The sequence below is a fragment of the Pseudonaja textilis genome, chromosome 2, assembly GCF_049901715.1.
Source record: "Pseudonaja textilis isolate UNSWEBS1 chromosome 2, rPseTex1.2, whole genome shotgun sequence".
NCBI classification, from domain to species: domain Eukaryota; kingdom Metazoa; phylum Chordata; class Lepidosauria; order Squamata; family Elapidae; genus Pseudonaja; species Pseudonaja textilis.
This window is the reverse complement of record NC_141991.1, coordinates 73,093,541-73,120,508: the sequence shown is the minus strand read 5'-3', so window position 1 is coordinate 73,120,508 and position 26,968 is coordinate 73,093,541. Positions and strand designations below refer to the sequence as shown.

The following is a 26,968-nucleotide window of genomic DNA, read 5'->3' as shown; positions in this document are numbered from 1 at the left end:
TTAGATGTTCTTTTAAACAAACTGGTGTAGGAATTCAGTTACAAAGTCTTACAAATATGTTAATAAATCACTGTCAGGCAAGTCTGTGTGCCTTTATATAGAACTTATTCCTGAAAAAGCTGCCAGACAGACATTAAGCAATGCCTGGGTGCTTTCTCTGGATCCACACATTTGGTGGATTAGCCAGAAAGTTTTTTTATGTCTCTCCCTGAGTGTAAAACTCTTCAACATGCCTAGTTTTGCATGCTCATTTTCGACCACTTTTTCAGGCTTATGATCCCACCAGTTCTTGGCTACAGGCAGATGGTAGTTGTGACACAAGTTCCAGTAGGCCATCTGAGTGACTGTGTTGTGATGTTGTTTGTAGTCAGTCTGAGCAATTGTCTTGCAACAGTTCAGTATATGATCGATGGTTTCGTCCTTGAGGTCATCAGCATTTGATGGAATGCATATATTATTATTATTATTATGACAGTATACACAGCAAACAAGATAACCATGCTGGGTTTCGTATCGTATCACAAATCACTAGTCAAACACTTCCCAAGTGTTTAGGACTGTGTGATGTATTGGTGGATTGAGTGAGCAGATCCCAGTAAGGTGGCCTTCTGCAGCTGACCAATGGTGATCTTGTCAGTGACAATTGTTTTTAAGTGCTTGCCTAGGTCTGTAGGCACAGCACCCAGTGTGCCGAGTACCACTGGAATCACCTGCACTGGTTTGTGCCAGAGTGTCTGCAGTTCGATTCTCAAGTCCTGATATCTGGTGACTTTTTCAAGTTGTTTCTTGTCGATTCTGCTGTCACCAGGTATCGCAATGTTGATGATCCACACTTTTTTCTTCTCCACAATCGTGATATCCAGGGTACTGTGTTCCAAAACTTTGTCAGTCTGTATTTGGAAGTCCCACAGTAGTTTTGCATTCTCATTTTCGACCACTTTTCAGGCTTATGATCCCACCAGTTCTTTGCTACAGGCAGATGGTAGTTGTGACACAAGTTCCAGTGGACCATCTGAGCGACTGTGTTGTGATGTTGTTTGTAGTCAGTCTGAGTGGTTGTCTTGCAACAGTTCAGTATGTGATCAATGGTTTCATCCACTTCTTTCCAGAGTCTGCATTTGGGGTCATCAGCAGATTTTTCTATTCTGGCTTTGAGTACATTTGTTCTGATGGCTTGTTCTTGGGCTGCAAGAATCAGGCCTTCTGTTTTTTTCTTCAGTGTTCCATTGGTCAGCCAAAACCAGGTCTTTTCCTTATCTACTTTTCCTTGGATCTTTTCAAGGAACTGTCCATGCAGTGCTTTGTTACACCAGCTGTCAGCCTGAGTTTACATAACTGTTTTCCTATATTGATTCTTGGTTTGCTGCACTTTGTGCAGCTTCCTCTTGTTGACCTCTATCAAAGCTGGTTCAACACTGTCTTTCACATAATCTGCCAGAGCATGCTTCTCTTCTTTGACTGTCTGCTTCACTTGCAAAAGTCCTCTGCTGCCTGCTTTATTATTATTATTATTATTATTATTATTATTATTATTATTATTATTATTATTATTATTATTATTATTATTATCACAATCAGCCAAATGTTCAGACTGGGTTTTGCATTTTTGTCTACCTATCAAGTCCTTACCAAGGACCTGGGATAGGCAAATCTGGATGGAAGCCGCAGGATGGAAACTGTTCCAAGTAAAGCTTTCAGACTCATGTTGGAGCCCATCTTCAGAGAGAACTTCCCTCAACTCATGCTCCAGCATGAGTTGGAAAGCTCGTAAGACAAAACCTGTGGTCCTGAAGACTGACGCAGATAGGATCCTATAGTATTATTATTATAGTAACCTTGTTACTTTCGGGATGATGCTGTTGTCATGCAATTCCTTTCCCATTGTACTAACGTTAGGATCTTGAAGATCATTTATTTGGAGAAGAGTAGGGTTACTAATTCATTCAAGTAGTCAGTGTTTGCCAAGGGTTCTCATCTATGATGTTATCCAGCAAGAAGTCCTCAAAAGCAGAAATTCTCTGCGAGGCTCCTTTTCTATGGAACAACTTGCCTCTGAAGGCATGAGTGGCCCTTTCCCTCACAGATATTCCAAAAACATGTTAAGACTTGCTTATGTTGAAAGGCCACTGTAAAGTGGATGGAGTAATTTATGGGCACAGATTTTATGTTATGCCCTATCTATTGTAGAAGAATGTATTAATTAATAATCTATTAAGTGTTGCACCTTATGATTCTTGACTCTTGATGAATGTATCTTTTCTTTTATGTATGCTGAAAGCACTTGCACCAAGACAAATTCCTTGCATGTCCAATCACACTTGGCCAATAAAAGAATTCTCTCATTCTCATTTATTACTCTGTTATTATTGAATTATTTTATTGTTATGGTGCATATTGCTGATCATTTAGAGGCATCTAAACTGAAATAATATAAAAGGGTCCATAATGAAAACACAAGAAAGGACTTGATCATACAAGAGGCTCATCTAATACCGCATTCTGGCAAACCCTATATATATATCTGGAAAGCTCATGAGCAAGGTTTGGAGAGCAATATCTTTCTTTCATAATTGCTACCTTTCAATTGGCACGTTGGTTGTGTTGTTTTTCATTCTGATAAGAAAGGCTTGATGTATGTGCCCCTGCCAACCTCTGTTTTCTCTTTCAACCAAATTCCATTTCTAGTCACCTCTGTGCCACAGAATGATTTAGTTTAATGCAGTACCAGGGAAGTGGTCTGACAGCCCATGTTTTGGAGACAATTACAAACAATCGCTGGAAAAGGGGAACAAAAGTATACCAAAGAACATTTTCTAAAGCATGTGGGCTGTTTGGTCTCCTTAGTATTCTATTCTAATTGATTTAGCATTATAGCTATAGCATACAGTTTGATATTTGTGCCTTAGAAGAGGACAGATACTTCTAGGAGTCACGGGAGGTGGGCAGAACAGGGGATCAACGTTCAATGATGGTCTCAGTCCTGCACTGCAACAGCTGCACTGCAAAAGCAAGGTTGCAGAGGGTTATCCCATTGTTCATCTCTCCTATACTGTATATTTTTTCAGTGTATAATCCTAGCAACTGGATCACACAGATCAGCAGAACTGCAGTAGTATGAATGAAATCTAATTGTCCTCGAATTCATGAATTGAAATTATAGTAGAAGTAATGTGCTGCTGGAAAATGTTGCACTGTTGAAGTAGCTAAGACATGTATTTATACTTGGGTAATGAGAATTATTGGGTCAAATATTTCTTTTGGTAATGAACCGATTTAAACTCCGAGTTATGGACTCAAAAGGATTGGAAACAATTCCACACTACTTCTGCCAAAATCATATATTGTACCTTTAGTGTCTTCATCTTCAATGGTGGTATTTGTACTCTCTGAAGATTCCTGGATCAGAAAAGAAAGAAAAAAAGCAAAACGTTGGAGCAAAGTAAGACTTTTTCAACTTTGTGGCAGAACTGTTTGTTAACCTCTCATTAAGGTTTTACCCAAACAGCATCAAACACTGCAAAGGAACAAAAACCAGGTAAACATCAGTACAGGTCAATAACTGCAGCTCTTCTTTTGCATCTGTAACACTTGCCCTGACTTCTATCTGAAACTTACAAAACTAAGCAGGAGGTCCGACTGCATCATCATGTAAAAATTCAATTGCCTTTCTTGCAATTGTCTACCATCATAAACAAGACCGATCAGTATAGCAGGAATGAAGGTCCTGAAATCTCCTATCATTAGGAGGAATAAGAGGGCTGTGTAGAAGTGAAAGACAGTATGTACAAATTAACAGGAGGGAACTAGGATGAGGGAGAGAGCGAGACTGTGCAGGAGTGAAAGAGGCCACACTGGGTGCATAGTAAAGAAAGAAATGTACAGTAAAACAAAGAGGGTTTCTAAGACCCACACAGACCATCAAAACCTGACACACACTTTCTTCCATAAACAGCCAACTGGTACACAAATTAACATGGAGAAAGGGGACCCATTTACTCTCCAACATTATCAACAAGACAGTTCTGGTACTAGGATTACTCATTCATCCCACCAGAGACTTTTTTTTTTTACATATCTTGGTCTCAAACAACAAGCTGACCAAGCTTCATCAGCTGTCTGATTGCTTGTGACTGCACAGTTCCAGCGGAGTCATATTAGATAGCCTTTTCCTTCATGTCTCCTTGGATGGAGGCAGTTTGCACATCTGCTAAATGATAAGCACCATTGAAAACCTTTCCCTAGAAATTCAAATTAGATTCTCAGTGCTCTTCAGTGGGCTTCAGCTTCTTTTTGTGCCACCCATTCCTGTTTAATGGGATTTGTAGGGGAGATGCTGCACCGAAGAGGTTCAACCTTCAACCCAACCCTCTATGTTTTCTAAGAACAGGAATGGTTGGAAGACGTTGAGAGGCCCAACATTATCAGCATTGAGGAAGACAAAGGACACTCACCATTAACTGAACGCTGGAACTGGACTTTCTTTTCTGGAAAAACAAGGAGAAGAGATGGGACAAGAAGAGACACAGAGTGAAAAGAAAGAAGTGAGCAGAACATGGGATGCCAAGGAACCTGGGACACTTGTGGTATTCCCTCTAAGAAGATGGGTTTTCTTGTGAGTAAGTCTGATGCTTAATTGAAGAGTTCCATGTCTTCAATAAAGACAGAACAACCACTGTACACAGCATGCTAGCCTAAAATTTCCCACTCAAGGAGCAATTCAATCAACGTAATCCAATTCATACCCTAAGTGCTACTCATCTTTGCTCCCTATGAATCTTGTTACCCTAATACAACCTTGACATCTAATTCTCAACTTAGTTCATTTCTTATCCAAGCCAAAGCAAATATTTCCAAGTGGAAATTTTCCAAGCTGAATGCACATTAGATATCAGACTAGAACTAACTGCCTTGCCAAGAGGAAAGATTGTAATCCTGCTAGTAGAATAGGCAAAAACTGTTCATTTAGAATCAGAAGTTAAGCTAGAAGGAATTCAATCAACCCTCTAACTCAACTTAGTAAGGCAGGACATGTTACAACACCAATATCTGAATCTTTCTTAAATAATTACTGAAGTGTTGAAAGCCTCTTACTTTACTAATCTAAAACTCTACACTTGGTGCAGCTGAAATCCATTGCTTCACAAAATGATTAATGGGTGTACTCTTCTAAAAACCCATTTACAGAGTATTTTGCATGGATATGTGAAGCGTATCTGATCCCACACAATCACTTTTCAAGATGCCCACATTATACATCTGCATTGATTACCAGGTAGCAAAACTGTAGGTTTGATGTAGGCTGTAGTGACAGTGGAATACAGAATACAATTTTGCCTGGAAGGGAAATTTTTGCAAGGAAAATCTGGAAACTGGATTTTAATGATGACAAAGTATTTTCATTCCCACTAAAAAGAATAGGATTGCTAAGCTTTTTATTTGGAAACAAAAATAGTTAGTACATGCTATTTATATTATGTCTGCTTCTTTCCTAGATTTCTACAAAGTGCAGTAATCATTAACCTTATGTAGGAATGTGTTAACACATGTCTTCATTATATATTTTTTTTTTAAAATAAGATTTTAGAAATAGATTTTTACTATATATTAACTAATGCTGCAAAAATACACATTTTAATTACAATCTAAGGAGCAGAGATTATATTTCATATATTTCATATAACCTCGGAATGGCATCAAAAATCACCTATATACTAAATGATGAAAATCAGCCTCTCATTAATTTCAGACATGGATTCCTGTTACACCACATATTAGCACTTTGAGTATTAAGAGCAGAAATCCTAGAAATAACTCAAGAAATATAATTTAAAACTTTGCCTTTAATTCATGATGAAATTACTTCACATTGCACACTGGAGGGGAATTGACTTGCTACATTTCAGAAGTTCAGTGAGCACTCAAAAATGTTTTGAAGTTCCCTCTTATCTCCCCTCTCATCATTACTATCCAGTTTTGATTTTTGTACTCTGCTTTGCTTTGGCAGCAATCCCAGCAATTGTTGTGGCCATGCCTACTCAGACAAAGTAGAAAGTGCCTTGAAATAGTTGTGCTACCCTTCCAAAAGGATGTAGCATCTCAGCACTTCAGATAGTGGGTTCAGCTGAGCACTTCAGCTGCTTCACACCGCCCTTAGAAACCGGTTTCAAATGTGAGTATTGCAAATTAAATTATGATATGTTTCAGATCATGTGGATAGAAACAGCAATTCATGTCCATTGGTGTCAGGGACCCTCACTCTCTTCTATCATCTATATATAACGTAACTTGTTTTAAATGATTGCTTCGCAGTTCTCCTCTATTTTTAAAATGGAAAACAGTTCTTACTATCTACAGTGGAACTACTAGGCTATGATATGGTAATTCCACCGAAAACCTAATAAAAGGTACAATAGGAAATCTTACTGGACAATAATTATAAAAGTAATCAGACATAACATGATGCAACACAAAAGCAGTGGCCTCATTTAAGTAGGACAAACATACGGTAAAAGAACACAGTACAGGGATGTGAACTTAGTACTTTAGGACATAGGATGGGACATGGTAGAGTGCAGTGATTGCATTAATTTAGTGTGTGGAGATGTGATTCTGAATGGGGCTGAGAATGTTATTGTGTAGCCGTTGGTTAAAAAGAAGCTTTTTTAAATTAGATGTTGTTATATCCAGACAAGAATATCTATCTTTCCAAAATGGACTATTCATGGAAAGAATCCTACTTCAAGTTTAAAACATTTGCTTCTTGGGAGCTGTTTATCAAACCATGGATTTTATTAAATAAATCCACAAATCTTATGGCTGTGAATCTGACATTTGTGCTTTGAAGCAAAACAAGCAAAAACTCTGCCATTGCACATAGAAATAAAAGGAGGGAAGGTACCAGAATATATCAGTAAGCTGGTTTAACTATTGTAAAGGAAGAAACTGATTTCTTGGGTTAGTTTCTGAGAGGAATTAACAATGAGGGCATCAGGAGAGGCTGTTAGTACTAGGAACAGCCAGCTGCCTCAGCATAAATATATATATATATATCTTGGCCCAACAGTCCTGTAGTCAGAATCTCCAAGGCGCATATATATATATATGATCATTCTCTGAAACTGCATTCCTTTCCACGCCCTCAAACCACCATCAAGTCACCATCTCAACTGTGAAAGGGTTACCAGACACCTTTCCAGAAAATTCCAGTTTGGTTTCCAGAAAATAAAACAGTAAGAATGTCAGTGCACAACTACATTACACTCTTTTCCAACTCAAATATTTTGGGACTGAGCAACGGAGGTAGTATTGGTGCTAAAAAGAGAAAAGTTGTTCATGCTTGAATCCGCTTCTCAGTAAAATCATGAACCAGCTTTCAAAGTGTCAATGGCCTTACGAATGCTAGCATTGTTCCTGGATTTACTACCTTCTTATTAGACCCAGGGGTGACAACAACCACTGAATTCTTTAATTGCTTTCAGGTTTCCAAAAGTCCCTTTATCATAGTAATTAATGTAGTAGAGTGTAGTTTTCTTAAAAATCACAACAAACTATTCAGGTTAAAAAAAAGGTAACAGCTGGGATTCTTACCACTGCTCAAAACCTAAGCCAAGACCAAAATACTGTATCTAACAGATCTTGCTAAATAAAACCACCATGCACTTTCTCCACTGGCCACCTTGGCTGGGACCACAGGGAATTGTGGTATTTTTAATCTCAATTTTAATCTAACTTCCTATTTCTCTTCTTAGTCTCCACTGTGGCAGCCCTTACATGGGAGTAGAAATGCCATAGTCAGTATAGAATATAGCTGTCATATTGATCTGGGATATTTGCAAAGAGGTAAGAGCTCCTCCTTCAAAAACATCCTTTGCATGCAAAGATAATTCACTAGGAACTAATATTTAAGGGGATCAAGAGGAATTTACACTAGGATATGTTGTAAGATTATACATAGCCACAGAAGTATTCTGGGATATTAAATCCCAAAGAGGGACTTGTGAATTACAGTTCTACAAGAAGATGGTATTACTATAACCTCTGAAAACTTAAATCAGTTCTGAGCCTAGATTATTTCTACGTAATCACATAATTATCTGATAATATTGAAATGTAGAAGAAAGACACAATCTTTTCTCCAATTTATAAAAGTAAGTAAGAATGGAAAGAGAATTGTTAGAGAATTTCTCAGCCTCAATGAACAGGTCAAAATGTTGTTTAGTTCTCTATTATTGTCTTTTCACAAGTCTGCTAATTCTTTTTTTTTTAACATTTATTTTGGTATGGATTAAGTAAGTATAAACTGAGGCGACCATTACTATATCTAAGCTTTACAAGATATAAACTTTTTTCCTTCAGTTGTATTTTTGTAGAAAAGGCAAGAATGGGGAAAATGTGTCTAAAAATTGAGAAACACATGAAACAGAAGATCTGGGCCACGCTGGGACCCACTACTAGAGAAGATATCCAAGTGTATTTGTCATCTTGTAGGTCCAGAAATGAAGAGGACTTACCTTCACACCATCATTCTTCTTGTTGCCACCGCTTTTCCCTCCTGTGGAGAAAAGGTACCAGGTCAAGAGGCATAAGCATGATACCAGAGTTAGAACAGTGAGACTCAGCAACATGAGGAGAACTGAATAAGAGCAGGAGACAAGGGAACTGAAGACCACACAATCAGTGCTGCAGCATTCTCTGATAATAATCCAGCAGTCAGAAGGAAGTCTCTCAGAAAACCACGAAGCTTGCAAACTGGATTATTATGATCCCTCCAATTGAACAAAACAAGCCACAGCCACTTATAGTCATGTATTCCCAAGTTTTTGAAGACGTCAAAGCAGAACCCAGCAATGTTGGTGAACCGAAGGCGCATTCTCTGTGAATTTCATTTATTCCTTCTTGAAAGGATTAGGATCTTCCCACCACGTGGTCATAACGATTTAGTCTTCTCTATGAAACCGCTCCACTTCCTAAGTTTGCTGGTCTCACTTTTTTTCTTAGATCGGTTCACAAACGGTTCAACTGTAGATAAGTGTTCTCTTGCCTGCCTGCTTTTCTCACTCTCAGGCTCTCCTGCTAATTTTAGTCCCCCATGCTGGTGTAGATCACGTGCTGTAATTATGACATCCTGACAGCTGCAGCCCACATTTTGACAATGATAAAAAACAGGCCCCTTCTTTTCTACGCCCTTCCCATTGCCATTGCAGACCTGGATTACTATATTTGGTTCATGCTGGATAGAAAGTTCATACTGTAAAGTTTTGGATTTTTTTAAAGTCTTTGTGATAAACCTGTAACATTTTCAGTATTCTCAGCCAATTAACCTTTCCACAGCTCTAGAAGTTTTTTTTTTTAAAAGAAAAACTTGTTTCCTTAGATTGTTAAGATATCCTCTCTTATTTCTCAAGTTGTTATGATGTTTTTCTTATGATCTTTTAAAATATTCTTATTCCATCAAATACACGTCTGTTGCACAATCTTCTAAGTGTATTATATTTTTCTACAGCTTGGGTTTTTTAAAAATTCTTCAATGCAAGTTCCACTTGCTGAAATTCTTAACTGCTCAGGTTTAACAAATTACGTATTGTCACATGTAAATACAGTCTATGTATACTTTATTACATGAGCTGACATGTAAAAACAACAGCCAATTATGGTTTTGCATCCAAGAGTTCCCACAGTGACACAAATACTGTATATGAGAATGAGGACTGTACATATTGTAATTTCCTAAGCAGAAATCTGTTTGTTTGCGGGCGGGGGGACACCTTGAAATAGCCTTCATGTCATAATGTCTGTTCATAACAATTGTTCCTTCCAAAAAGGGTATCTGTCCCAATCAATCACGTTCTAAAACTGTTTGCTGGAATAGAGCAAATGTCTGTCTGGTTCAGCATTTTCTTACAATATGTTTCTTACAGTAATTAGATGACTCTGGGAAGTGCAGAAGACTTAAGGATGGTAAACTGTTCAGTGGCTCTAAACTTATACTCTTGGGTACCTGGCAAAAGTATAATCCTCCATGAATTTTGCTATTTCTCTTTTAAAGTCATCATTTTATTACTCTCCAAATATAATATCAATCAAAAAATTCCCCCTTATTTCTTGTGGATTCATTTTTCTTCGTGTGAAATTTCAGCAAATGGAAATTGTTTTTAGAATTCAAGATTCCTTTGAAAAATCCCATAAAAACTGCCTTACTTTCCTGAATGATGATTGATTTTTAAAACTTACTTCTATGCAATTCGTATGCAGGAAAGAAATGCTTTCATCCTAACGTCTGTATTCTAGAAAATAATAATAATAATAATAATAATAATAATAATAATAATAATAATAACTATTATTATTATTATTATTATTATTTCCTTTACAAGCTTCATCTCACAGGATGGTGTATTTTTGGGCAAACCCCCTCTGATTAATAACCATGCTACCCAACATTTCCCACAGAATAGTGTAAAATGAATTTTCTATTATCTAATCTGAGCTCTTTCAAGTTCTCCCTGTTAATAAATAATGGCGATAGTTTCAATGCCCTGTTGTTGAGGGATGGGAACTTCATTGATTTGTTTATCACAGCCTTTCTATCAATGTGCAAAAAAGTATTTTTGTATGTTGCCTTCACTTAATAATCCAGAGAAAATGGTCAATATCTATTTATTAATATGACATGCTAGAAGAAAGATGCTAGTGCCTGAATTCATCTCTCTGGTGTCTATCTATGTGAGTCACTATGCAAGCCAGACTTAGGTTTCACCCATACACTTGTTTACTATGTTCCTTCTTATCCTTGCTATCTCCACAACATGTCTCAGAAGACATGTTTCTGCCATCACCCCTATAGCACACATTTCTGTAGTAAAAGCTGTAATGTTGGTTTCCTTGATTGAATTCCAGTCCTGCCCAAGCATTTTTTCCCCTTTTCATTGCCTCATTGACCCATTGGACTTATTTTTTTTAATTCTTTAAAGTTATGGATCAACCAGTCAACTTATCAACCCCTAGATGATAGGAAAAGTCATTCTGTCTAGTTTAAAAAAAATGGCATTCCACCAGTCATCTAGATTTGCACTGCTGCTGGATCAGTGCTGGAGAGCAACTAGATTTTGAGCAAGGGCGTAAGCTGTGGGGATTGGTGTGGGAGCTGTAAACTACCCTAAGATTACAAGAGGAGATGATGTACGGAGACAAGGTTCCTGATACGGGTAATAGTGACCCCTAGAAAGGGCTTTTCCTGCCAGGTAGGTTACAAAATATAAAAAACAAATATTTTCAATTACATTTCCAGTTACTTGCTTTAAAGGTGGATCATTTTCAGGACCAGGTCCAAGACCAGGTTTCTAAGTCAACCAATGGATAAATGATTGACTCATTTAAAAAAGAAACAAGCAAGCTGGATTTCAGTCTCTCTCACAGCCTGAGGGTGGAAGACCAATCAGGAATGGGATGGAAGGTGATGGTTCCATAGGAAGGTCACAGAACCAGTTTGAGCCAGGGGCTTTCTAATGCTACATTTCTTTGTCGAGGAGGTTCTGAATCATCCAGGTCATGGTTGTCTCAAAGGTGCTTTTCAAAAGGCAACTAGATTTCCTTAGGGTTGGTGTCCCCCCACCCCCTTGAAAACATTTTGCTTCTCTTCCAAGAAGCTTCTTCAGAACTGCTGTTTACAAAGCATATTTGGGGCTCCATTTATTTCTGCTTTTCTGGCAAGATTCTGACAGGATCAGAATGTTCTAGATTCTATTGCTCAGCCAATGTCACTTGATGGGACCCAGGATATATTCTTTCCGTCACTACCTCCATCCTTTTGACCAACATTCCTCCCAAGACTCAGCTAACCCAGCTCTGTCTTGCCTTTGAAAGGCAGTAACTCAGGGGTCGGATTCTACCAGTTCAAACCTATTTGCTAGAACTAGTTGTTAACATTCTAAGCAGTTTGGAGAACCGGTTGTTAGAAGAAATTACTGGCCTAATCCTGTAAGGAAGGAAACATTCTGGTGTTGCTTACAGAAACTGCCTCTCCGTTAACCTTTATTACATTCTTGGCAGGACTAGACTTCCTGTCTCTGGAACTTCTCTGGAATTTTTTTTCCCCTCCTTTGCTGGTACTTTGCTTGTGTGGAGTGACCATTTAAAGTTACAGTGGCACTGAAAAAACTGACTTATGACCATTTTTCACACTTATGACTGTTTCAGCATCGCCACAGTCATGAGAGGCCAGGCGAGGAGATGCGTGCCTCAATGTGAGTGATATTGAGTTGGCCACACTCAGCCAATAACATGACCACCAAGCCATGCCCACCACCTAAGCCATGCCAACACAGAACCGGTTGTTAAAAAATTTGAATCCCACCCTTGCAGTAACTTTAATTCTTTCCTCAGGCATTGGATCACAGAGTGACATGATCCCATAGGATTAATCTGTCCAAGCACCTTATGGCCTAATGTTTTTGTGTTTTATTTGTATTATTCGTTTTCTGTGATTGTTTTATATACAGTATATTGTATATATTGCTGTTTATTGATGATGTATGGTGATCTGAGTCATATGCTAAGGGGATGGCTATATAAATCAAATAATTAAAATGGAATAAGTCATTTTATAGGCCACTTTTTCTATGGCATCAACATAGCCAAGTTTGCCTACACACAACCCATGGAGATGGGATAAGAGGGAAGGAACTACTCTCAGAATGGAACACTTAAAGCTATCCCTGGTCTGCCTCAGCTGCGATTGGATGACAAGACACAGGCAATGGTATGCAGATATGTCCTTTGGAAATGATTAGTTGATGTTCCTCAAGCTATGTTGATGAGCTGTTAATCCAAGGGAGTTTACATTTATCACACTCTGAATTGGGGCCTGAGCTATAATTAATTACAGTGGCTTTTCAGCTTTAAGTGAAGAAAAGGGTATGTGGGTGGGTTATTGAAGGAAAAATTATTCGCATTGTTTAGGAATACTAGACTGCATCTTTCTTTCACAAAATTATAAGGAATTAATCTTAAGAAGCCAACATTTTCAATATTTACCTCCTGTAGAGCTACAGAAAGTGCAGATTGTATTAAATGTCCTCATGGATTCTTCTGCCAAAGAAACTCTTTCTTACTTCCACGTTCAAATGGGAACTTTTAGGGGTATTTTTAAAATACAGTAAGGGAAATATGTGATCAGATCATTTCTCAGTTTGGTGGTACATTTAAGTCACAGTCCAAGAATATACATACTGTAACATAAGATCTTCAGACCTTTCTCCTCAGGTCACCACTATTAGGTATGGGTTACAACATAAATTTAATTTTTCCCTCCTTTCTTTTTACGAACATTTGAACAAACATAGGGGGGGAAAAGTCATTTGGGAATTACATGAAAATGTCCAGACCTGCTTGTGGAAGTCTTAGTGCAGCAACCAGCCATATTTTCTAGCCAAAGTTAGTAGCCAATAAGTGATGAGGTAGCAAGTAAATAGAGTTGGGTTACCTACCAGAAAAATTACGGGTTGCTAGCATTGTAGTGAGGATTGCACCCTGGAACACACAAAAGACAGAAAGAAAAACAAGGGAAACAGGTTCAAAATCAGGACTATTCCCCCTCCCCCCCAATATCTCCTTTTTCTTAAAAACATCCCGTGAAAAATAGAGTTGGCTAAACTGCAAGGGGAATGTACCTTTGGCCCTGTTTCAGGGCAGGATGAATATAGTTCAGGGAAGATATTAATAGAAACAGCAAACAGTTTGCAGAAATCAAGTCACAGGGTATTAGCTGAGGGATTTTTAACTGCAAGTTTCCAAATGGTGGACACAGAGTTTATTATAGCCATTTTATATAGAGATTAAAAAGCTTTCCTTCCAATGTTAATGAAACTCCATTCTCCACTGAACAAGCAATGCTTGATGGGACCAGACTAACTGAAATGTCTTGCTGTATTAAAGAGGATTTTCTACAGTATCCCAAGTGTAATCACAAATATGCCATTTATTTTTGAGACGTTCAACAGATTAAAGCTCTTCTAATGCATCAGTCATTTGCCTCAGGTCATAGAACAGAAGAAATTTTCCTAACGGACAATCAATCCCTCTCCCTTCCATATTTGCAAGATTGTACTATAATGCCCCAAACTCATTCCACTTTTGGCATTAAAACAAATGCATTTGGGCAGGCTGACAAAGACTCATCTGTAGCATACATTTCTCCTCTATTTCAATTTAGTAGCTCTAAATAAAAGCTACCACAATTACCACTACTATACTATTACTTCACAGAGTTCTCAAGCATATTGTCCCATAGATTAGTCTTATCACATCCTTTTGATAGGGAGGAAGACTTCGATGCATTACTGAAGTAACATATCCAGAGCCATTCTCTGTAGGTCAATAAAATAATTTATTACACACCTGATTTGCCATAGCCCAACATTATAGTTTCAGGTCACTTACTTCCTGTTAGCAGGAAGTGTCCATTTTTAATAGGAAAAGGAAACATTCCACATATGTTTGATGGAGAATTCTGAGGAATTAGTTTAGCATTTACAGAAAAAAGCAAGATATACTTGCACTGAGTAAAAACTGAGTTAGCATAAAAATGTAACATCTACATCTCTGTTATTCTAGCTATGGATAGATTTGAAATTGTCCATCAAAATATAATTTTGGGGCATAGGATAAAAAGGTCAAATGGATCTGTGTATTTATGGCTTATTGATTGTCTGCCTGTCTCCTCTGTTGAGCATTTCTTTTAATTTCATATGACTATATTTTCATTGTTTATGTTATTGTTTTATTATTTTGTTACTGTTTACACTTCTTGTTATTTCTGTGTTTTTACTGTTATAAGCCACCTAGAGTAGCCCCACAGTGAGATAGGCTGCAAATGAATTTCACAAATAATAATAATCCAGTGACATACCTCTAATACCATAAAACCTGAACTGTCTCAAGACCTTGGGAAGGACTCAATAGGTGGATAAAAATGCCAAATCCTGTCTGACTGTATGACAGTCCATAATTTCTCAATATTTCAATCAAGTGTATGAGCTGGTGAGAAATTACATTAATGGAATCAACAGATTTCTGTATAAAAAGCCAACACAGATCATAATCTATTACTTAGCCAGTAATTTTGTTAGCGTTCAGCCCAAAAGGAAAGAAATCTGCAAAAGTTCGTAGAATCTATGTGTAGAGATAATCTTAGAAAACATTGAATCTAGAAACTGTAATGATATTACTGCTAAGTCTCCTAACTGAACCTTTTCCTTTCCACAGTAGCATACAGCTGAGTGAAAAGTGGTCTAAAAATTGCAAAGACACACCTTTGAAGAATACAATTTATTTGAATTCCACTGATACTGGTTTTCAGAAATCTCTCAAGAAGCTATCATATTTACTTTTAAGATTTTAATAAAAAGTTTCAGGTCAATGGGGTTATTGTAAATACATAAAATATTTCTATGGTCTTTTTAGAGTTTCCAACAGGAAGGGAGGGGGAGCAGTGCAGCCACTTGCAAACCAAAACTGAATTCCATAAATGTTTTCAAAGATAGTAACTAACCAAAGTTTCTGCCTCACAAAATTCTAACTGGAGAGCATGATTTATGACTCTTGGCTATGGATGTGTCCCATTGGAGAATATGAATTATGATACACCCGGGGGGGTGAGGGAAAATCAGGGTCAAGGGTGACAATGAATTGTGTATCTCAGAGTCGGCTACACCCAGGCAACGCTGGACAGTTTAATTCCCAATAAATCCTTTTAAAGTTTTCTAGTGATCTAAAGAAGTTTAATAACACCATTCAGGCATTGTTGATGTAATATAAAGTCTGCCCTCCTTATTTTAGCAAAACAATGACCTAGAAAACTTTTAAATCTCTATCGAATTTTCACCCGGTGGGTAAATGACCAAATGTTAGCTTTTCAAATTCAGATGAACAAGATCACTTGGGGAAGAACTTTTGAAAGAACCAGAGTGAAACTCATAATGATGTTTCTGTCTCAACTCATGTCCGTGGTATCAATACTGTCTGTCTACACGTGGAACAGATCTACGTCATGTATAGAAACTAATTTAGTTGTAGAAACAGAAATATAGTCCAGTCTAAAACCCTTCTTTTGTCCTTCTTTTCAACTTTGGTGATTTTGTGTATGTGTGCATGTGTGTGTGTGTGTGTGTATGTGTGAAGAATGTGAGCACAAGTGATGAGAAAATATAGAAAAATTACCATTACAGGTGACATCATCTGGATCTGCAGAATATAAATAAATAGAGATCTGCAAGAAACCTAGTCTGGAGCCAGGTCTTGAAAGATGTGGAACATGAACATGGGAAACAAATGAAGGGGGAAACTTCAGTTAAGTAAACAAGGAAGCACCAAGTCCCATAATTACCTTTAGCTTTCTTCTGGCATTGAATTTCTTCAAGCAATCCACAGTCTCCTGTCTGTGCATGCAAGAAGCCACAGTGGAACGGTGCTAAAAGACATAAAGAAAGCATGCTTAGAAATGGAAATGAATACAAAACCCGTCTTTCTTTTAGAAACTTGAATTTGTAGCAGAAGCTGTGCTTCCTTGTGTGCTTGTAAATATGATATGGGAAACAGGATTGCCTTCCATTCTTCAGTTCCACATTGTTGTTGTAAGCTGAAAGCCATTACAAGCTGGCTTTTCTGCAGAGACTAAAATATATTGGTGATATGAAGAAGGCGGTGATTAAGTATTGAAAGCAGTGGTGGGATTCAAATTTATTTTACTACTGCTTCTGTGGGCGTGGCTTGGTGGGCATGGCAGGGGAAGGATACTATAAAATCTCCACTGAGAGGTGGGATTTGCCGGTTCTCCGAATTATTCAAAATGTCCTCTACCAGTTCTCCAGGACTGGTCAGAACCCGCTGAATACAACCTCTGATTAAAAGACATCCATACACTCTCCTGTGGCTCTACTAGGATAACCTGTTGCAGAATGCTGCTCCACATTAATGTTGCAAAAAGATTTGACATTTAACCCAATTAGATTTTGTGGGGGTTTTTTTATAAAAAAGGAGGAATGGAGTATCATCTTACTGATCTCATGTGCTTGTCATAATTTTCTGCATAGTTTTGCATATTCTCTACTAGGTAGGCATAATTTTTCCTCCCAACTTTAACATTTGGAGTTTGCTATTTTTTGTGGTCAAGAGCCATACTTGTTCCTTCAGCAATTTGCTTTAAGAAATTAACTTTAAATTAAATTAAAATTGCACTCAACATGACCATTACTTCCTCTGCATTTAAAAAGTCCTGCTTCTTCTTAAGCAGTACAATGTTTGCTTATTCAGTCTGAACCCTGTGTCAGTTTCCAAAGACTCTGGGCAGCTCAGTGAGCAACTTTCTCAGGAATTCAAAAGGAAACTTGAAAGGTTTTGAAGGGCTCAAATGAAAGGATTTAGAAGGCCCTGGGTTTTGATGTTGCACACCCTCTCACACTTTAAAATGGGGGAGCACTGTCACCTGGAGATTGTTATCAAAATCCAAGCAGGTACTAAGAAAAGAATGATTCACTTTGCACTTACTGATATCCAAGGATGTTTCAGAGCTTCTGCTGCTGTGATACGTTTGGATGGGTTGATTGTTAACATTTTGTTGATGAGGTCTTTTGCTTCAGGAGTAACGGTATCCCACTCAGGAGAAGGAAACTGCAAGTACAAGAAAATAAAACTCCCCATTCTCTCTTCTGCAGGTGAGAATTAAGACACAATATATTTTTCTGAGACAGTAATTGTACCAGAAGCCCAAAATGATTTGCGGTCCAGGTATTAAGTACGTATTCTGTAGACACACATTGTCAAAGAAAAAAAAAAGCCTAGATGTATGTATTTTTTTCTTAATTAGCTTTGTGTTTTTGTTATTCTTTCTTTTTTGTCATTATTTTAAAAGCAATAAAAACAAATTAGAAGTTCATATTATATATGAGTTTTTACTTGGTATGTTGCTGACTAAGGGGAAATAAGTACAACTGTTAAATGCAGTACAAAAATATTTATTTATAATTTCTTATTTCTTACCTGCCCATCTCCATTTCACCCATTCACCCATTTCAAGATGAGCTGGAAGGGTCTTTTAAAAAAAAAAACTAATAAAGGTATTAGGCCGGTCAACATTGAAGAGAATGCATTCCAAGGAGCTGAGGTTTAATCATGCATTATTGCAGAAGGGACCATAGGAATTATAGGCACACATTTTTACAAGTTCTTAGGAAGTATGGAAGTTCATTCAGGAAACTATAGCCTAGAACTAAATCATGTAAAGCTTTGAAGGTAACCTATGTGTGTGTTAGTGTGTATGCATGCATGCTTTCAAGTCAGTTTTTTTAATCCTGATGACTGCCTGGACAAGTTTGTGCAGTATGTTCCAGACTAGACAGAAATAACAGATCCATACAGAGGGTGTTACTCTATTTAAATCTAGTGATTATCAAGCTGGCCAGGATTACTCTAAGGTCACTATCTTCAGAAAGACAAACATGGTTGGTCCCTGGAGCTCATCAAAGGCATATTTGACCTTGCTTTAATCTTGAAAATCAGATATGATTCAGGTCTAGAATAGGGACCTCGAGCTCTTCTCTCTGGTCTGGGTCCAGTTTCAAAAAATTATCCCTCATTCAACCCATTATTAACTTCAGGAAGGCATTCATGACAGCCATTCCATCTCCTAAAGACATAAAGAAGAAAGAGTATCATCAACATACTATAGCAGGGGGTCTTCAAGCTTGACCACTTTAAGATTTGTGGACTTCAACTCCCTGAATTCCTCCTCCAGTCATGTTAGCTCAGGAATTCTGAAGTTGAAGTCCACTAGTCTTAAACTTGTCAGGTTTGGATACCATATCACAGCTTCAATTTTGAGGATGCAGCATTATCTGAAATCTACCTGAGAGAGATACCAAGAGGTCCACTGAACAATTGTGCTTCCTATTCCCAAATTTCTCAGATGATCTAGAGGATATCAAGACCCAATGAGATGTCAATGAGAACCAGTGGAGTTATGCTCCATCTATCTATCCTTAAATAAAAATCATCAGCAAGCAGACCAAAGCTACTGAAGCCCACCATCAGAGCAGCTTGAAATGGGACAAGATAATTTATGGAGATTCTCTATCATCCAGGTCATGGTTGTCCCAAAGGTATTTTTCAAAAAGCAACTGGACTTTATTTATTTTTTCCTTAAAAATGTTTCAATTCTCATCCAAGAAGCTTCTTCACTTCTATTGAACGGCAGGGAATGGAAAGATTTATATTCTTTGCAGTCATCTGGTTGTTAGCACTCTGAGTGTCAGTCATTAGCTCTCTGAGAGGCATTGAGGCTACTTGGTCATTTATATGTACCTTCAGGGTCACCTGAATCAGAGTGCAAATGGGTGTGGAACTTTCTTGGGACTGTTGAAAGGACTGTGTTGTAGACAGGAGATAGGTGGTGTTGTATCCTTCCCCTCTGTTGAAAGAGGAAGGGGACTGCTCAATTTTAACCTAAATGGCCACTCTTCAAAAGGTCATTATTTTGAAGACAGCAAAGTCGACATTCTGGACCAAGAGGACCACTGGTTTGAAAGAGGGGTCGAAGAAGTCATTATATCAACCTAAACTCTCTCCCTATAAAGAAAGAAAACTCCCCACAGATATGTTTGACACAGAGCTGCCACAGGACGGAAAAATCACCCCATCTCACAAAGAGAGATCATGCTCCAGCAGGTGCTCCATTGTTCCTAAACTCTCCTTGTTGCTATTCCTGCTATACTATAATCTCATGCGTGCCCTTTTATTGATACAATAAAAACAGACACTTTTATTTTTCAATTGTTTTGTAATTGTTTTACTCATATTATAGCTATTTAAATTGGCATATATATAGGCCAATTTCTTTGGCCAATTTCTTTAGCTTTCTTCATGACAACTTCACAATATAAAATAGTCTGAAAGGAAGATTAATTTGAAAGTTATGATTTCCAAATCCTGTTGAATTACAGCTTTCAGTATTTCTCTACATTGTTCATATTTGCTAGAACGGAATAAAACTGATGTTCAACAGCAGTTCAGCATCGTGGTTTATCAGTCCCAAATACCCAAATGTGGATGTAAACATAGTCTCACCCCTAGTCCAATGTATTCATTGCAACATTAGATTGATATTTAAATTGGTTTTCAGTAAATAAAGCAAGTGAGAAAATTTAGTCAACAAAAATGAAGGTGGGTGAGAAGAAAAGAATATGAAAGGGAAGTTCGCTTACATCATAGGCTCCAGCTTTGATCTGCTGATATAATCGGTGTTGATCCTCATCCCAGAAAGGAGGGTAGCCAACCAGCAGAATATAGAGAATAACTCCTGTGTGTTCAGAGGGAACATCGTTACATAAGCTAGTAGAAAGGAATTGATTGACACAGGAGATCTGCATTGGCCTACACTGTGAGTAAGACAAGAAAGGAGATGAGTCAAGAGCTAAGTATCTTCCTATACTGCCAACATCATCCCGATGTTGTATAAAATGGTTATTTCTCAACTGAAATGTCAAGGATTCAGGCATAAGTGTCAGCTCTTTGCAGTTCAGTCTGAATCATCAGTATCATAATTTGCCTGAAAACAAAGACCCACAATTCTTCATGAAAATGTGTAAAAATATATCTAGGATTGGCTATTCACTGAATGATAGCAGTGACTGCATTTACCTACCTAGTGGAAGGAATGGTCAGATATAATTCTACAAATGGATACAGGCAGTCCTTGACTTATGACCACAATTGGGACCAGGATTTCCAATGCTAAGCAAGGTGACTGTGCCTGATTTTACTACCTTTTTTTTTTTACCATGTTGTTAAACGAATCATTGCTCTTGCTAAGTGGATCACATGATTAAATGAATGGTTTCACCCATTGATTTTACTTGTTGAAAGCCAGCCAAAAAGGTCGCAAATGGCGATTCCATGACCCAGCCATAAATACATGCAGTCCCCAAGTGCCCAAATTTTGATCATGTGACTGTGGGGAATGCTGCAATGGTCAAAGTGTGAGGACTGATTGTAAGCCCCTTTTTCAGTGTCATTCTAATTTTGAATGGCTACTAAACAAATGATTGCAAGTTGAAGGATGACCTGTAGCAGGTTTACTAATCAGCCCAGGCTTCAGGAGACTAGTCTTCTCTTAGTGATTGGCTAAAAAGTCAGAAAGCTTTGACAGTCACTTTCTATATGATCGCATTTTCTCCCAATACCCCATCAATGGAGAATTCAAAGAATGTTTTAAAGTCCTTCATCTTTAAGCATGTAGAGCCCATTGTCTGAGACAAAACTGGGCCAAACTTTTGAAAGGAATGATCTTCTGACAGTGACCTTTATTTTTGTGTAACAAGTAACTAAGTGGGGTTGGATATCAGTAGAGGACAAAACAATTAAAACATTTCATAATTTTTCATTTTTCCAGTCATTAGAATTCTTTATTGGCCTAATGTGATTGGACACACATGGAATTTGTCTCCGGTACATAAGCTCTCAATGTACATGCAAGCAATAAGTGATAAATCATGATCATATGCATAAAATGCAATCATCATCAATCATAATGATACAAACTCAGTAAATAAGCAAACAATATAAATCATAATAGGATACTAAATAAAGGAAATCAACATAATTCATAAGATACAAACAACAAAATTATAGTTCATAAGAAGCTAAGGAAATAGCAATAGAAAAGATGAGAAGATAAAAAGGATAATCAACTTGTCATTTTTTTAAAAAAAAACCAGCATGAAAGCACTTAAATATTTTTATTATGAATGGCATTTTAAAAAGGTGTTAAATTACAAATGGGATGACTTTTGTTCCTAACATCTATCAGAATGGGGTGGGGGATAACAAGGAACAATTCTCTGTTTACTAAGATTTATTAGGAACAAGGTTGCAGTAAAAACATCAGATTTTTTGGCAAACAAGTTTGCTTTTAGATGTAGAATCTATTTGTAGGCAATTAAAACCACTGGATTCTGGCTTCCTTCGTTGCTTCCTTTCAGCGTAACAGGAAGGAGGGCAATCCAGTCTGCCCTTATAATTTGTTTACACAATGGCTACATTAGGAATCTGAGTATTTCCTCAACTAAGTTGTTTTGCTCCGTTATGGAAATAGGGCTGCTGGAATAAATGATTTGATTTTGTCAGGGATTTATTATAATAAGTCAATCCTAGGAATCAGGAATAGTCACTCCCTGTACTGGAGAAAGCGGGCCTTAATGGTCTAGTGAAGCATTAATAATGGTCTTCATTCAATTTTAAAAGGGATATGTGGGAGATCCAGAAAATTACAGCCCAGGCAATTTAACATATTCCAGGCAAATTGGAAGAAACTATAATCAAACCAGAAACAAACTAAGCTCACAGAGAGATAAGGCTTGCTGAAGGAAAACCAGCATGGATTCTGAAGAGGGGAACCTGTCTCATGAATCATTTAGAGTCTTTTGCAAGGGCCAGCAGGCCATGGATGGTGAGATCCTGTCAATATTGTACATCTAGATTTTCACAAGGCCTTGGCAACATCCTTCATAAAAGGTTCTTGAGTATCCTTATCTCTTATGGGATTAGATGATCTTCCTAGTATTTTTCATTAATGACGAGAAACCAAAGCTTAGGAACACATGGGGATTGCTTTTAAAGGAGAGACGTTCTTCAAGGTTGAGTGTTGGGACCAGGGGTTTTTATCTTGTCCATAAATTATTTTCATTTAGAAGATAGCACTCAGTTGGAGAAGTTTGCATACATCATCAAACTATTCTGATGCATGCTGGAGAGCAAAGCTCTTAATGCTATACTTAAACTGATAATATCTGCACTGTCTATAACTAATCAGAGGGCCTTACTTAATGATGATCATTGGGACAAGGATTTCTGTCATTAAACAATGTGATCCTAAAGTGCACCATCACAGCCAACTGTGTGAGTATGGCCAAGCAGGAGTGTACTATGGCCTGGCTGGTTGGACACACGTGTGTTATGGAGAGTGGGCAGGGAATGTGTTGTGGGCGGGCGCATGCTGCAGAATCAGCAAAAAAATGACTAACAACTCAAAGGAGGGACTTGCATGCTCATATCTTTCTCATAGGATTTCCTTTTATATTAATGGTGATATGGACTCTAGCTTTCCCAAATTAATGCCCTCCAATCTATCGAATTTCAAATGCTCATCCCCCCCCCCAAAGTGATTTCTGAACACATATAGAGCACACCAATTGGGGAAGGCATTCCACTAAATATTTTCATAAATAGCCAATCCCATGGACAAAAACCTGGTAGTAGATCCCATGGGACCCTAAGTCAGGGATCCCCAACCCCTGTTTCGTGGACCAGCACTGCTCCGCAGCATGCCAGAAACTGGGACTCAAACAAATGAAGCCCCACCCAAAGGATGGAGGCAGCACATGAAACCATGCCTCCTTTGATCCGTGAAAGAGCCTCTCTCCTCGGAACTGATCCCTGGTACCCAAAGGTTTGGGGGCCGCTGCCCTAAGTTACTGTCTTCAGCATCCTTTGAAATACAGTCTCACTTACCACATGCCCAAAGGTCAACAGCTTTGCCATAGGGATCCTTCCGGAGCACTTCAGGAGAAAGGTAACCTGGAGTGCCTGCAAAACCTGTTAATTGTCAAAATAGATTGCTAATTACACTACTTGCCCCCGGGAGAATCAACAACTTTTCATTTAGAAAAAAAATCTCAGAGCTGAAATAGCAGGGATAATTGTCATCTCCCGAGCCTCGTGTTCTATTATGACGCAGATGCTATGGGAGTTGTTCTTCTAACTTCTACTCTATTTGGATCTGATTTTATTGCTCCTGCTACTCCCCAATGCTTCTCAAACAGCCCAATTTTTCTCTCCCCTAAAGCTGAGACTGCAAGCAGTCTATTTCCCCACTGGAGGGAACTCCACCTCCTGGTTTTGAGTTCACCCTATAAGTCCTGTACTGGGAATGCTGGCTTGATTGCTTCCTATCTCTTGCTCGGTAACACATGAAAATGACAATGTTTTGTTAGCCTGAAAACAAAAACATCAGGCAGGTCTTGGTCTTGCTTCCTTTACTTTCTTCCCCTTTGGAATGGGAGGATATTTATTGCTTTGGCTGTCGAGCAATGATTTCACTCTTGATTTTCACAGCTGCAAGTCTCATAGATTTGAAGAAGATCACTAATCATCCTCCAATTGTTTTGAGGGATTATGAAGGACAGGCAACGGCCAACTGAAAGCACCTTGCACCCCACTGCTGGCCCAGCTAGGCAAGCGCTATCAGATCAAACCAACTACAGCTCTGTGAAGTCTCAAAGTAATCATCTTTTCCAGCCTTGTTATTCAAGATCCTTCTGGGACTTTTTTTGTTGGAGAAACATATGCTACACTAGTGTATTTGCAAATGTATTTATGGCTTAGAAATTATAAAGGTATTCCCTTAACAGCCCATGTCTACAGCTCTAAGATACAATAGCAATAGACGATAGGATGACCTAATCAGCTTGCAGTTATTATGACTTAATTAAACTCCAGCTAGTACTCTCAATTTATGTATTACAGGTAAATACATACTTTCTCTCAACTGGAATGGCAGCTGGCTTTAATATTATATAATATTATACATACTGACACAGAAAGACATATCTAAATAAATGCCACTGGGGAAGTAATATGACCACAGTCAATATATTAGTTTCTACAATCCCTTTAAATTAGGACACTTTACTTAGTCTAAATCAGGGTGGTTGACTTTTTTCAAAACAGAAACTCCATTGAAGTAATTACTTTTAGAATACAGACTATTTCAGCAATATGCGATTCTCCTACATCTGACATATTGTCTTCAAAAGTGTAATCCTTTAGCTTGACTTGGCAGAAGATAACAATAGCACTTAGACTTATATACTGCTTTAGGGTACTTTCCAGCCCTCTCTAAGCAGTTTTACAGAGTCAGCATATTGCCCAAACAATCTGGGTCCTCATTTTACCTACCTCGGAAGGATGGAAGGCTGAGGCAACCTTGAGCCTGGTGGGATTTGAACTGCCAAATTGCAGGCAGCTGATAGGAGAAGTGGCCTGCAGTACAGCACTCTAAGCACTGTGCCACCAAGATGCTTAGGAATGACCTGGCCAGAACAAAGCTTTAAATACAGCAGCTGATTGACCCTCTCAGAACAGAGAATACAGAATTTGTACACATATACAGCATATATGAGTATTGAAACTGTTGGATTCTTTCTCCTCACTTTTCAAATTAATAGATACGTGATGGTTTACTTGGTGGCATTGGGTGGCTGAGATATGGCTCTTCCCATACTGGGAGGCATTGGCTTGCTGGCTTCAGCCTTATACCAGCTTTCTTTCTTTCTTTATAATTTTATTGAAAGTTTTAACAAATATGAATAAACATGAATAAAAACTAAAATAAAGTAAGAAGGAAAAAATATACAACCACCAGAGGAAAGTATTAATCTATCATTTTTAGAGGGTGCCAACTGCTGTAGAAAAATACCAATTCAGAATTAATGCCTTGCTTCATTTTATGATAGAGTAAAATGTATTTTGCCCAATTACGTACATACACACCAGTGGTGGGATTCTTTTTTTTTTTTACTACCAGTTCTGTGGGCGTGGCTTGGTAGGCGTGACAGGGGAAGGATACTGTAAAATCTCTAGTCAGAGGTAGTATTTGCCGATTCTGCAAACTTCTCAAAATTTCCACTACCGGTTCTCCAGAACTGGTCAGAACCTGCTGAATACCACCTCTGATATACACACAAAATGGAATCTCTGTAAGCCCAGTGTTTTCCTACTCACCAAACCAGGCCTGCTGTTCTCCTTCCACTTCTATAGCAAGACCAAAGTCAGCTAATTTAACAGCAGCTCCCTTCAGTTTGGAGGCCAGCAAGAGGTTCTCTGGCTTTAAGAGGAAAAAGAGAGAGAAGGGAACAATAAAAATGCAAAGAAAAAAAAAGGTCCCAATTTTTTCTTGTGACTGAGATGCCAAAGTGTTATAAGCAGAACACTAAACTTGGCATGTTTTTACATCTCTAAGAATACAATCTTAGAGAATCTATATTTCTGGGAAATGTGGAGATAGCAATAAAATTATTTTTTAATAGGAAGGATAATGAACAAAAACAATGCAAAAATATTTAAAAAGATGAAGAGACTGTAGATGAGAAACAATGTATAGAAAGATTGATTGCTGCAAAAAAAGAGGTTGAACTAGTGCCATATAATGTGTTAAGACAGAAAAAGGATAGCTGCAAATGAGAGACAAGAAATTAAGATTAAAAGTGGCAGAGAAAGTGCAGTATCTTAAAGAATAAAAATTGGTTAAGAAAAAATGATGCAAATGGAATTCAGAATAAAAGTGAGAAATGCTTTGAGGTGAAACTGAAGTGAGAGAATATCAAAAGAAAAACTGTAAAAGCTTGTATGGGAATAATGATATGTCAAAATAACATTGAAGTGCATATTGTTATCTTAGATTATTGCAATATTGGGCTGATGGTGAGTTGACAAGAAGCTACAGCTGATAACAGAATGTAGTTGCAAATTTACTGGCCACCAATGCTAATTGGTTCAATAGAACCGTACTGTCATGCCCGTCAGAGTCTGAATCCGAGGAGGAAGCCGAACGGCTGACAGGGAAAGGGAGTGTGGCTTCGTTGGCTGTGGAGGAGGCTGGAGAAGGGCAAAGTCCGGCTAGGCAGAGCAGGAGAGAAATAGAACAAGGGAGAGGGAGTTCAGAGGAAGATCCAGGCCCACACTCTCTTCATCCTAGGGCACACAGGGAGCAACAGAGAAGAGAGCAATGTGGGTTGTGTGGCTTACTGGAGAGGAAAGTCCCTGATTCGCTTCATTAGCCACAGCTGGGAAGACAGTTTATAAGAAATTCAGGCTACGTGCAGCAGGCTGCTGGGAGCAAACGTGAGTTTATCTTGTGTTGTCG

General features: G+C 38.1%; 1 protein-coding gene and 1 long non-coding RNA gene across 7 annotated transcripts in view; one reads left to right on the top strand and one right to left on the bottom strand.

The window, feature by feature from the left end:
- CAMK2A (calcium/calmodulin dependent protein kinase II alpha) overlaps positions 1-26,968 on the bottom strand; it is a 153,258-nt gene that overhangs the window by 13,265 nt on the left and 113,025 nt on the right. For 3 of the 6 annotated variants that reach the window (XM_026696603.2, XM_087924284.1, XM_087924285.1), the window contains exons 7-15: positions 25,828-25,930; positions 23,557-23,640; positions 20,253-20,347; positions 17,542-17,664; positions 16,382-16,465; positions 13,485-13,527; positions 8,511-8,551; positions 4,452-4,484; positions 3,348-3,396 (exon numbers count right to left, since the gene is read on the bottom strand). In XM_026696603.2, the coding sequence (XP_026552388.1) occupies positions 3,348-3,396; positions 4,452-4,484; positions 8,511-8,551; positions 13,485-13,527; positions 16,382-16,465; positions 17,542-17,664; positions 20,253-20,347; positions 23,557-23,640; positions 25,828-25,930 (655 nt within the window). The remainder of the gene's footprint in view (positions 1-3,347; positions 3,397-4,451; positions 4,485-8,510; positions 8,552-13,484; positions 13,528-16,381; positions 16,466-17,541; positions 17,665-20,252; positions 20,348-23,556; positions 23,641-25,827; positions 25,931-26,968) is intronic. The other 3 variants (XM_087924281.1, XM_087924286.1, XM_087924283.1) reach the window with 1 other exon arrangement.
- LOC148126913 (uncharacterized) lies at positions 6,089-8,552 on the top strand. Its single transcript, XR_015741712.1, has 2 exons — positions 6,089-6,169; positions 8,356-8,552. It is a non-coding gene; the product is annotated as an uncharacterized LOC148126913 (long non-coding RNA).